Source organism: Miniopterus schreibersii (genome assembly GCF_964146895.1).
Source record: "Miniopterus schreibersii genome assembly, chromosome: 10".
In the NCBI taxonomy this organism is placed as follows: domain Eukaryota; kingdom Metazoa; phylum Chordata; class Mammalia; order Chiroptera; family Miniopteridae; genus Miniopterus; species Miniopterus schreibersii.
In genome coordinates, this window is record NC_138110.1 from 29,583,659 (window position 1) to 29,597,654 (window position 13,996).

General features: G+C 37.0%; 1 protein-coding gene across 3 annotated transcripts in view; it reads right to left on the reverse strand.

Moving 5' to 3' along the window:
* Nucleotides 1-13,996, reverse strand: part of KIAA1328 — a 203,750-nt gene that overhangs the window by 16,445 nt on the left and 173,309 nt on the right. For all 3 annotated transcript variants that reach the window (XM_081149097.1, XM_081149096.1, XM_081149095.1), the window contains one exon: nt 10,182-10,290. In XM_081149097.1, coding sequence (XP_081005223.1) covers nt 10,182-10,290 — 109 coding nt within the window. The remainder of the gene's footprint in view (nt 1-10,181; nt 10,291-13,996) is intronic.

The following is a 13,996-nucleotide window of genomic DNA, read 5'->3' on the forward strand; positions in this document are numbered from 1 at the left end:
GAAACTGCCTTTCAAGTACAACAGTAACCACTCTCCCCGTGCCTGCCAAGAGGCTTACATTCCAACTGAGTCGATCGTTTCAGAAGCATTAGGGACGCGTGCCAAGCAACAAGATGATGAGCTTTCAATCTCAGCAACAGTCACACTCAGAATGCGCCCACGACAGAAAGAAAATCAATGAAAGCGTGATACGTAAACAGGTAACGCGTTGGTCAATTACTCTCGAGCTTTAAGATCAACTTGGAATCTTTCTTTCATGGGTAATATTACAATTGTACATCAAGTGGCTCATGCATATTCTCTAAGAAGGCACAGCAAAGAGGTTTTGGTGAGAATATGGATCTAGAAGTCTTAAGGCTAATGAACATTTTGTTTTACTGTTTTAAAGAACTATCATATATGTCTCTTCATTTTTGTGGTTAAATTCATAAAAATTTACAGATAATACAAAATGGTAACATAAATTTGAGCAAAAGACAAAGAAAAGGGAGACTGAAAGAAAAAAAGGACTGTAATATCTTTTTTTGAGGGGCATAGTTCATTAATATGAAAACAAATAGCTTATGGGAAAATATGAAAAGTGTTTTAAATACATTAGAAGTGGTATATGTGTACACACACACACATTCACATATAGAAACAGCATACAAAAGTGTCCAGCTGAACTGAAGACACATTAGTCAGTGACCATTTACGACATTTATTCTGTCTTCTCCATTATAACTATTCTTACTGATAAGGTGCTTGGTTTACTCAGTGATTGTCTTGGTTCTATCATGCACCATCCTGACCATTTGTCAAGGCAAAGCATGTAGCCTACGCTGATACTCCGTCAGCTTTTTCCTCATGGCCAGTGACCTCAGTTTGGACTTCCAGGATGCTACCTCTTTTCTTCTGGTGTCCTCCATAAAGAACTAATGTTTTTCGGACACAATTTCATTTAAATGTCAAAAAAAGTAAAAAACCTTCAGTAAACACATGCTCACAGAGCATAATCTCAGGAAATGTAAATTGTGCCCGGTCCTCTGCCAAGTGGAAGGCCAGAGATTCCCACAGAATTGCTCTGTGCCTCGCTGTGAACGATGCGGTGCCAAGTTTGCTTATCTACTTAAGGTTTCTAAACTACTGGCCGGCACAAAACCCAAAGATCTGGAAGAGAAATTTAAGCCATGTTATTGTGAAACCAAATATTTAATTATTTTTGAAAATGTTCATTTTTTCCCCATTATTTTGTTCCCCAAATGTGTAAATGTGCAATCGGGAGATAGAGGCGCATGTTTCTGTTTTAATTTTATCTCTGAACAAAGGGTAAGGTTCAGACAGATAGGATGCAAGGCTGGAAAGCTGTGGTTCCATGTGGTCAAGGGATTTTGTAAGAGGTTTTTCTGCTAGCAAGTGTTAGAGGCAGGTCCTATGAATCCAGGTCCTTGGACTTTAATTCTAATGCCCTCTCCTCTAAGCCATGCTGCCTGTCTGCACTGCAAGGATTTTACCCTGAGAAAACAGAAACACAAACTAGCCACAGGCCAAAGCAGAGGTTTAGAAGGAGCTCTGTGATACGGTAGCAAAGCTGACGGCTTGTTAGGAAGTTCAACAATAACAACTACTATTTAGCCTTATATCAGGTATGTGCTCAGTACTTCATATAAACTATCTTGCTTAATCATCATGACAAGCCTAAGAGGGAGGTATTATTATCCCCACTTTATAGATTAAATGATTTGTTCAAAACCACAGAGCAAGCATTCAAACCATGGCCTATAAACCTAGGTGTTAGAATTATTACAACTGGGCTCTTAAGTGTTCTATAATTGCCTCTTTGAGCTTTACTTTGTCATGACTGTGAGGGTTACATTAGGTAACATACATAAAAGAGTTTTTATAAAAGCATTAAGTGCCTAGAACAGTAAGTGACACTCACCAGTGTTTCTTTACATTGAAGTTAAGGGAACTTAATGATCTTGGACCAATGAACAACTCTAAAACATCAGTTCATGAGGCTAAAAACTGCGAAGTGATAGCAGGAACTGGCAATACTGAACAGATGTCACTAATCATAGCATTTTTCAGAGTTCAGTACTGGGGAAGACACACCAAGGAAACATAATCCTCACCTATTGCTGGCTCAACAAAGAAATAACATATTTATGTCATATGTTCCAAGGGTAACCTTAGGGTTTTTCCAACTACTTGGAACTACAGAGTATAAAATTTTGAAATGGGTTTAAGTCCTATAAGTGTGAGTCCTTTGTTTTCTTTTAAAATATTGTTTTAAAAATTATGTAGGTAATACATTGTTGTAGAACATTTGGAAAATACAGAAAAGTGTGAACAATAAAATAGCTCTTATAAACCCTTCACCTACAACTTAGAAAGATTTCCTAAAGCCAAGGACTAGAATTCTAAGTGACTAGTAGGTATAAACTGTTGTACATTTTCTCTATCCAGTGTGTTCTTCCTCTGGTAAGAATGTCATGACAAACGTCCTTAGGCTGAATTCATTTCCTGGAATTATGCTATGTCTTTATTATTTCTACCTAGCACATTTGTTTCTGTTTTCTTAACTTACACACTCTATAAATAGTGTGTGCAAGAGAAATGGATGATTATATTAATGGCTTTTAACAGTGGGAATTATAATAACAGCCCAACACCATGGCTTAACTAAAAGCAGCAACTTTTCATCAAACACAAGAAAACTTCAGTGCATTCATCTGTTCTTGGTGGCGATGCATCGCTGGCAGGGAGTTTCAGATTATTAACCCAACTTAAACAAAACACTCTGAAGGCTGGGCTTTTCATCCTTTTGACTGAAGGTAGAAGGCAGAGAGGCATATTTAACATACTCAACACATTCTCTTCTGAAGTTTTCAATTATTCCTTTTTACTGTCATCATTTTACGTGTGTCATTTCATTGGGTTATGTTTTTATTTTGTTATTTACAATATACTCAAAATGGAAAAAATATAGTAAATGCTGCTTTGATTGTGCATAGTGTGTAAACTGTTACTCTGAGGTCAGATAAAGCTAGAATGATAGCTCAGGGACGAGTACCCTGCATTTCAGGAAGTCAATTGAAAAATCTAAGAAGAAATTCTATTTGATATTATGAAACTGAGTTTTAATAGCTATAGAAAAGGCTTACAATGATATGTAACTTGTATGAACGTATATTATGAATGGGTACATCTGGACATGTCTGACCCAGTTCCTGATGTATAATAGGCAGCCAGTGTCATCATATATGGTCACCACTCATACAGAGGCAGTGAGGTCTGCTACTGAAACCTGCCACATAAAAAAAAAGCCGGGTAGTGCCCGGGGGCTCTAGTTTGAGGTTGAAGATGTTGGTTTGGCTTCCATCTCTCCACCTTTGGGAGGATAACACATTATCGTTTCCTCTGCCAGGCACATGAGGGAATCTGGTTGACTACTTAAAATATTTGTGTAAATGTGTGAGTAAGATGAAGGCTCATTTAAAAATAATTGTCACTGTTAGGATTCTGGGCACAAGTGCAAGAAGGCACTGCCATTTGGCTGTTGTGTGTAGTGAAACCACAACACCTCCCCTTCCTTGTAAGGCTAAGTTTCTTCTTATCAAGTTATGAAACCAATTCCAACTCTTAAAGTAAATTTGATTCCTACCCTGAACCAGAATTTTATCAGCTTAGTGTTGATACTGCAGAACCAAATCCAAGTTTCAAGCAGTATGAAAGAATGAAAAAACTCTGAAGTTTGGGACTGGATGAGCAAAATTCAAGTCCCCTTTGCTGCTTCCTTACTGTGTGACTCTGAGCCACCATTCAGTTTGTCTCAGTTCTCATTTCCTCATTATAAAATGGGGTAATGCTACCACTTACCTCACAGGGTTTTAAATGAGACAATGAGTCTGAGAAGCATTCTGTCAACTCTAAGAGACTATGTCAAGGATTGTGAACAGGCAATTATAATTTTCAGGATTATATATTTATTACCAGCATAAAAGAAATATGTTTCTTGAATCCCCTGGCAGCTGTTAATCCAGAATTTTGTTGCTTGAGATAAAACAGATCATTGTTAGAATTATTTACACAATTTTCCCTTCTCTGCAATATAAATGGTTACTGGCACTGTGATGCAGGAATCTGAACAATGCTTAAACTGCCCTTGGGCTAAAGCCTTGGTTTGAGCTCAGACAATGAAGAGGAACAAGTGCAGAAATGTTTGTCCCTCTTCATGGCACAGCAAAGGACCAGGCAGGACACCATCTGTTGTTCTAGCACTTTAAGGCTACATGATCATAACTGGAGCTGGAAGCAACCGGAGGCTCATGTCAACTTACTTAAGGTGAAAATAAAGATAGAAAACACTACCTTTAAAAGAACTAAAATTGTATATATTTAAGGTATATAACATGATATTTTGATATACATATATATACAGTGACATGATTACTAGGCAGGCTAATTATCCATCCTCCCAAATAGTTTCAGTTTGCTTTTGTGTTGAGAGCACTGGAAATTTCCTCTCTCAGCAAATTTACGATATTCAGTAGAGTATTATTAATTATAGTCATCATGCTATACATTAGATTCCTAGAACTTATTCATCCTACAGAACTGCAACTTTATACCCTTTGACCAACATCTCCTTATTTTCTCGACCTTCCCGCTCCTGGCAACCACTGTTCTACTCTCTACTTCCATGAGTTTTTTATTCCACATATAAGTGTGATCTTACAGTATTTCTCTTTCTGTCTGGCTTATTTCATTTAGCATAATGTTCTTCAGGTTTATCTATGTTATCACAAATGACAGAGCCTTCTTTTTTAAGGCTGAATAATTCCACAGTCCATTCATCGGCTGACAGACACTTAGGTTGTTTCTGTATCTTAGATATTATCAATAAGGCTTCAATGAACACGAGAGTGCCGATACCTCTTTGCAGTACTGATTTCACTTTCTTTGGGTATATACCCAGAGGAGGGACTACTGGGTATTACGGGAATTCTAGTTTTAATTCTTTGAGGAATTTCCATACTGTTTTCCATAACAGCTATACCAATTTACAGACTCACTAAGTATACAAGAGTTCCCTTTTTTTCTGTATCCTTCCCTTTTCTGTTATCTTTTATCTTTTTGATAACAGCCATCCTAATAGTTGTGAGGTAATATTTCACTGTGGTTTGAATTTGCATTTCCCTGATGATCAGTGATGTTGAGAATCTTTTCATATACCTGTTGGCAATTTGTATGTCTTGACAAAGGGCAGCATCCATTCATGATAAAAACTCTCAATCAAAAAAATGTCCTCAATACAATAATGGCCATTTATGAAAAGGCCACAGGTAATCACAGTCAATGAGGAAAAACTGAGAGCTTTTTCTCTAAGACATGGTACAAAGCAAAGATAGCCACTCTCAACAATTCTATGCAACAAAGTATTGGAAATACAGCAAGAACAGCAAGGCAAGAAAAAGAAATAAAAGGCATCCAAACAGTTAAGGAAGAAGTAAAATTATCTCTGCAAATGACATGATTCTATATGCAGAAAACCCTAAAGATTCCACAAAAAACTATTAGAACTAATACACCAATTCAGTAAATTTGCAGGATACAAAATCAACATACAAAAATCAGTTGTGTCTCTTTATGCCAAAAGTGATCTATCTGAAAAGGAAATCAAGGGGGGAAAAATCCCATTTATGATAGCATAAAAAAAAAAATTACGTACTTGGGAATAAATTTAACCAAGGAGTGAAAGATTTGTACACTGAAAACTATAAAACACTGATGAAAAGAATTGAAGATGACAAAAATAAATAGAAAGATATCCCATATAAGAGGTGAACAATACTTAACAGAAATAGGTTAACTCCAGCTTCAGTTCCAAAAATTCACTAATCAGGCATGATTTGGTGAGATCTGCCTTTCTCTCTTCACATCTCACACACACAAAAAAGGGAAGTCAAAGAACACCAGCATTAACTCTTGGGGGTCAGGGAAGAACAGAGAGAAGAGGCCTTAGTAACCTTTTTCCTCAGGGACTGAGAATGTAACCCTACTGCTGCACGCATTTTGGAACAATCATCACTTTGTTGTCACATGATTAAGAGAGAGAAACTCCAAGTGCAGCAGGACCTCGGTTTTTGAAAATGTGATCTGTTCTGGAGACCGACCGAGTTCTGAAACGTTGGAAAACCGAGGGATCCACAGCCGAGAGCTGGGCCTCAGGATCTTGCCCTCGGTGGAAGCCGCGGGGCACGTTCAGCTTCCGAGGTGTGTTCGAAAACTGAAGCACTGACTTCCAGGTTTACCGTGTTCGTAAACCGAAATGTTCGTCAATGGAGATGTTCGAAAACCAAGGTACCACTGTATTTTTTTTTAAGTTTAATTTTTTTACCTTCAGAACTAGTTTATTGATACCCAAAATATTATTTTGGGGGAAAGTGTTGAAGTATCTGCTCTGGATTTAAATTTTCTCTGCTTAATAATTATATTTTTCTGGTTAGTAGTTGGAAACTCCAAGTATTTTAAAAGTGACAAGATGTCTGTTTCATTGAACAATCCCAGAAGATAATGCCTTCATTTTTAATATAAAATGTATCAGATCTATATACCTGAAGAGAAAAAGGCACCAACATACAAATGATATACAGCTGCAATAGACTCTTTTTCCCAGTCAAATTTGAAATAAAAGATTTGAAGATCCAAAGCTACATTAATGCAAATGTCTGCCTGTTGCAAGTATACTTTTTGATTAAATTGGCATACATCAAGTACAATTAGAAAGGCTATTTATAACGAAGAAATACATAATTCTGCATCTTAATGGGGATGACAATTACAGCTGATGGTTGCTAATTAACATTACTTCTTTTGCTCTGGGGGCCAGATATTTCTTGCATGATCTTTATTGCTGGCAACGGACATACCTAATTCTGGAAGGCATAAATGGGTTAATTATGTGCTCATAACAAATTCATTGGTAACCTGCCCAGGTCTGACTTCACACTGGAGAACAGGATCAAGTAGAATCAGTAAACTCTGACTCAGTATTATGACAGGAAGAGTACTGAACTTTCTGAGTGAAGGAGCACCTACCCTCCGGGTGTTCAGAATGACAGGGAGAAAAGGCCTCTCTAGTCCTCTCTCCAGGTGGAGTGATTTATGGGGTGTTGCCTGTTCCAGCCAAGCAGAAATGCATGGCACTGTTTAGTTCAGTGGTGCCACCCTCTTGTGCCAGCCAAGATGACCAGTGTGCTTACTCTCTCGGACAGCTCAGGGGGGTGTGATTGGTGCTGGAGGCCAAAAGTGAAATGGAGGGAAAGAAGCATTATAGCTCCCAGCACAGAAAACTATAAAGCTCTCTTTGCTTGTGTTATAAATTACGTATTTATTTTGTTAGCATGAGATAGATGAATATTTCTACATACAAAGGTGCACGGCTAAAATCAGGGTAAGTGATATTAATGTCCTATGGTCAGTATTATTGAACCTCAAAAGCAGTAAACTTTATGAGTCAATAAATATTACATTTGCAGCATAGTTAACATTCCTTTACTGTCTCTAGCACTTATTACACATGGTAACTGCAAGTCTACAATACATTATTCATATTTGGGGTGTCACCAAGTGATGGATTGCTGTAGGAGAGGCTGTCCTTTAAATAAATCAACAAATAAAAATGCAAATGTTAACATTTTCAGCCACAACTTTTTCCATCTTGAATGGGGAATGAAAACTTCACATTATATTGACAGGCAGCAGAGAGAACAATTAATAACCTCCATGTGAATGAGGAGGACTCTGCCACGCCTCGTTTCATCACCTGCATGTGGAATGATACGGGTCTTCTTTTAGGTGTTAGTGCTTTGCAGAGAACAAAGGAAAACCTGTCTCCCACAAGCATAGGTACAACCCCCATACTCTCTTGCAAGTCTTAAAAATTCTTGGAATTTAGGGTAAACAGGGAACGGTCTTTTACTCTTGTTTACCTCAGTACTACTTTCAAAGGTTTGTTGTAACAAAGAACAATAGGTTTTTCTTTTGCATTGAGTTTTTCTGTGACTGAAAAGTAGTCTATAAAAATTGCCTTTTCTACACTTTGAAATAAAAATAATTCAAATAATCCTGATTCTGAACTCTAGAAAGCAACCACTGTGCCTTCCTGGTAACTGATTTTCATAGCACTGAATCTTTTTCAACTCTGCACTTTGTAGAATAGATCTATAATATGCCATCGTGCACGTCTAGGGATAAAATCTGGTGTGCTACACATTGTTTTATTTAGCCAAATGCTCATTATTTAAAAAGCTTCTGAGAATCTATATGTAGCTGACTTGCAGTATTTAGAACAAACAGATAAAGAATCCTTTTTTTAAGGTCCGTAAATATGAGTCTTCACAACAATTTTAACTGGCCTTGTAAAACTCTACAAAATTGATATGGTCCATTCAGAAAATGTGTGCTGAAGATGTTCTATAAAACCCTCACTGGGGAAGCATTTTCTTTTTCATGCTTCTCTCTAAACTGAAATGCAATCATCAAATACACATTAAAGTAGTGCTAAAGATCTCATTTTAATCTTCAACTACAGGGAGATTCACCAAGACTGAAAATCCAGGCTCTCCCTCCTCTTTACCTGTAACTTCTCCAGAGGAATCTCTCAGGGCGAGCAAGAATAGATCCTCTTTGTTCACAAGCATTCAGCCACAACATTAAGTGGTCAAAGGTGGGAACCCCATCAATATTTCGGAACCACAACTCACTGTGGATCTTTGGCAAAATAACAACAGCAGCATTAAAAGTAGAAGAGGAGTAATAAACAAAGAATGTGGTAAACTAATGAAATTTTCTTTTGATTGTGGGTGGCCTCCAAAATAGGGAAGTTGTCTTTGCCAACTATTGTTAAGATTATGGGCTTTGGAGTCTGAAATGCTGGCTTACCTCTTATTGGCTATATGACCTCAGGCAAGTCACCTAGTCTCTCTGAGCCTTAGTTTCCTAACTTTTGAAATGAGGATGACAGTAGCACCACTTCATAAGGCTGTGATGAAGATTAAGTCAGATAATGTACACCAAGGGCTGGGAACATAGAGAATTCATAGATGACAGCCATTACTATTACCCTCTGTGTCACTTCCCAGAAGTTCTTCAAAATGAAAGTTGTCCTAAAATTTGTATTCATCTGATAAAATACTAGGTATTTAAGTGCTCAAATAATCATATTCCCGAGGAAAAATAAACTGAGCCCTTCTGGTGTTGATATTTATATATTCAGCTGTAAGTATATAATGAGAGTTGGCTTATTAGATATGAGAAATTTTAATAACATATTTCTTTTCCTGATTGCAAAAAAGGCTGATCAAATTATTAACAAAAACACTGATTTGAAGAGATATGTGCACCCCTATGTTCACTGCAGCATTATTTACAATAGCAACCTAGCTGTTCGCTGATAGATGAGTGGATAAAGATGTGGTATAAAAGTAGGAAACCTTGTTATTGTTTGGTTTATATTTTGATTTTTGAAACCCCAGTGCCTGGTTGTGAGTTCTGTCCAGATGCTGGAGGTAAGAGTGCTTGAATAAATTAACTTGTGAAACACACACACTCACACAAAAGATGTGGTGTATATATATATACTAGAATATTGCTCAGTCATAAAAAAGAATGAAGTGTTTCCATTTGCAACGACATGGATGGACCTAAGGAGTCTTGTGCTAAGTGAAATAAGTCAGACAGAGATAAATACTGTATGATTTCCTGTATATGTGGAATCTAAAAAGTAAAACAGACAAACAAAACAGAACAAACTCATAGATACAGGAAACAAACTGGTGGTTACCATAAAGAGGAGGGGGTTAGGGGAGGGCGGGTGAAATAGGTGAAGGGGATTAAGAGTTACAAACTTCCAGTTATAATATAAGTAAATCATAAGCATATAATGTACAGCATATGGAATGAAGTCAATAATATTGTAATGACTTTGTATGGTGACAGATGGTAACTAGATTTATTGTGGGGATTATTTCATAATGTATATAAATATCAAACTATTATTTTGTAATGTATATAAATATCAAACCACTATGAAGTATTCTGAAATTAATATGATATTGTATGTCAATTATGTCAACAATTTTTAAAAAAATGCTCTTCTCTGAAGGATGTTAAATGAAAGAATCCCTAAAGCTTACCGGGAGGTGTCGGGTTGGAATGACACTGTGGTTGTGCTTACAAGCTCCTTTTGGGTTTCTGTTGTCATAGGAGATGTGGACGCATCTTTTCTAACTCCTGTCATTGTCCCTGTACGAACAATAAAGGAAATAGTTTGGGCACTCAATAAAAGGAAATGGAAAAGTACATTCTGAGTAATATATTAGAGATTATAGGAATCCCGAAGTTTTGAAATTAAGCATTTCCCCCTGTGAAATGAAACAATGACAGATGGAAAACTCAGAGGGTTGTTTTGATTTTGTAAACATCAGAGATCTATAATATCTTGTTTTAAAAAAGCACATTTGTGCAGTAACAGAATGACTAGAGATTTTTAAAAACCTAAAGTCCTCTCATATCCCTGCTGACTTGGGTTTACTGTGTAAATGCCCAAGATGGTAGATTGCTTCATTTCATTCCCCTTAACTATCATAACAAAAGCTCCTTCTTCTCTTTGACAAGACAGAAAATTCCAGCACTTTGCATCTCCAACCCCGCCCCCTCAAATGAAACTTATCCTGACCCTGGAACTTTCAAGGTAGACATGAATCTTGAAAGTTTCTTTCAAAGGACTCTCAACTGGGCTAGAAGTGTCTTACTGGAAGAGGTGCTCAACTAACCCTTTGAGGGCGATTTGGCCTCTGTTCCTTTCTAACAAGCAATGTCTAGTTGATAATTTCTTTTCTGAAGTGCTAAATAAGAAGAAGACATGGACATAAATATTTGTTGCTGTTTGTTTCTAATTATTAGTATTTCTAATAATTTCCCCTCTTCCTTCTTAATATTATTTTCCCAAGATACACAAAATATCCTGTCTTTTTCTTGAAAGGCTGTAAGAATCTCATTCACAATTTTCTTCTGGTTCCTGGAAGATTGTTATCCAGGCTGATTAAAGAAGTTGTTTGGAAAGATTCACTCTTTCTTCGAGAAAAGGGTTAATATGCAAATAACACAAAGACAGCTTTGGCGTTTTAGGCATACCAGACCCTAAAGCGCCAAGAATACAGTATGCTAACTGTGAATGAAACAGTTTAGGTGTGACCAAAGAAAATCAAGACTAGAGGGAGCAAGAGTAACCATCATGAGCCTTGGTATTATAAAGCTGTACTCAATGTTAACTACTTCCTATTATGTATAGGTGTAAACCACTAGCCATCTAAATGCACAATTGTCTTTTGTGTATACAAACCTGTGGGACCCTCAACCCAAACCAGTCCATTCTCACACTAGACATAACTCATCCGTCCATTCAGTGCATATGGTCAGTAAATATTTGCCAAGTACCTGACGACAGGCAAGGCATGGTGCCAGGATTAAGCTTGAGTTTAGTTTAGGAGGAGGGGAAGGAAGGTGTGAGAGTAAGAAAATGAGTTACTTTGAACAATGCTGTAAAGAATCACAAATGACCCAAGGCAGTATAAGGTAAAAATAACAGCTATAATATGTTTAGTATGTGCCTGGTACTGCTCTAAGCCTCTTCCATAAACCATATATTCTTTATAAAAACAGTTTCATTAAAGTATAATTTGAATTCTGTAAAATTTAACCATCTTAGGTGTATAGTTTGATTAGTAGCAGCAAATCTGTTCAGCTATGAAAGCATGCATACAACCCACCTTAAAAAGTTTTTGTCATGGGATTTGCTTATTTATTTTTACAATCCAGTTTCATAATATTTCCACACTCCCAAAAGGTCCCTTATGCCTCTATGCAGTTCCCTTCTTCCTGACTGGTCTGTTACCGTCCCCCTGCAGCTCTATCTCTGTAGTTTGGCCATTCCTAGAAATTGGTTATATTTATTCTCATAAAAACCCCTTTAGATAGATACTATTCTATATCTAATTTACAGATAAGGAAATAAGCCATAAGGGACTTACATGACCTGCCAAGGTCACAAACTAGTAAGGAATGGAGCCAGCATCCTGTGCAGACGATCTGATCCCGGAGTTTCACTATTATGCTAGCTACTGCGGATTAAACAGTATGAAAAGGCTGAGGAATTAGGAAGCGAGAGGGATCACATCTGGCTTTAGGGTTAGGGGGGAGTTAATGCAGGAGATGGAATTTTGACAGGAAGGAATAAGGAGCATGGACTTAGCAAAAGCATTACATTAAAAACCTCAAGGCTAAGCATTTAGTGTATTCAGGAAATATTTATTGAGCATCACTATGTCCTTGTACCTCGCTAATCACTTTAAATCACTTTACATGCATTATCTCATTAGTCCTTAAATTATATTATTGTCCTCATTTTATAGAAAAGGAAGTGGAAAGTGTGAAAAGATCAAGCAGCATGTACAGCATCACAGGACTAGTAAGAGCAAGGCTGGGTTTTGAATACAATCAAGGTCTGTACTGCAAACTCAACACTGTGCTAGTTGGCCTCAAAAATAAAACAAAGCAGCAACAATGACAATAAAAAGCACATAACAAAACTGGTCTTTGGAGAGTTTACTCTTGTGCCAGAATTTAGAATAGAGTACAAAAGAGAGAATGGAGACAGGTAAAGCAGTTCACTACTCCTACAACTGTCTGGGTAGAAACCTGGGGATGGAAGGAAAATTAAAATACGCAAACAGGAGTGGGAACAACTGAGAGGAATTTGTGGGTGAGGTGAGAGGGAAGAAATGCCTGGTAGTGACAGAATCTTTTTAGTCACCATCACATAAGGCCTCAACATTTGTCTTATTTTTTTTCTGTTTTGATACTTCCGTCAAAAGTTTGGTTGAGACAATTGACACTGATGGGAACGACAGAAAGAAGAAATTTTAACAGACGGCTCAAGGACTTCTAATGGGATCCATGCATATACTTCAGGAATGTGTGACTCCCTCCTAATTGCAGGCACAATAATGTGTGTATATATGCTCATTCATTTTTCTGGGCAAAGGTACCGCAGCTTTCATCAAATTATGAAAGGTTATGGGGCCCCAGAAAAGTTAAGAATGATAGCCCTAAAGCACAGAGCAGCATCAATGGATGCAGACCCCTGCATGTACTTCAGGAATGTGTGAATGCTATGCCTTCCAGCAAGTTTACTCCTTTTTCTTAATTCTCTAGGCTCTATTCCTTATTAAGTTTCTAGAAAGCTATATATCAGCTTTTAATTATATTCTTTCCTTCTATAAAATTTGATTTAATGTGTAGTATACCAACAGTCATATACAGTTATGCATATTCATAAGATTACACATTCTTCTATATTTACACACACACATGTGCGCACACACAAAGACAATATACACATTTAAAAAATATAAGTGCTGGCAAGAATATTATCCATTAGGCTGATAAATTTCATATATAAGTGTATGAGATTCTCTCTAGTATATATAACTAGAGAGAAATTGCTGGGATACAGGATATTTGTCCTTTGTCTCTAATAAACAATGCCCAACTGTTTTCCAAAGTTGTTTATGAATTTATACTCAGACCATCTTAATTGGCGCAGTAAAAGTTTTGATGAAATTCTATACTCATTACAATAAGAAGTCTCAGTGAACGAGGTGGGAACTTCTATAACATGATAGTTACAAAAAACCTGCAGCTAAAATCATACTTAATGGTGAAAGAATATCCGCTTTTCCTATGAGACCATGAACAAGGTGTAAAGTCCACTTTTACCATTTTATTCTACATTGTAATGAAAGTCCTAGACAGTATAATGAGATAAGAAAAAATGAGAAGCATAAAGATTAGGAAAAAAGTAGCGGCTATGGAATAAATTGCGTCCTTTCCCCTTGCCAAACTCACATGTTGAAGCTCTAATGCCCACTATATCTCAGAATGCATTTGC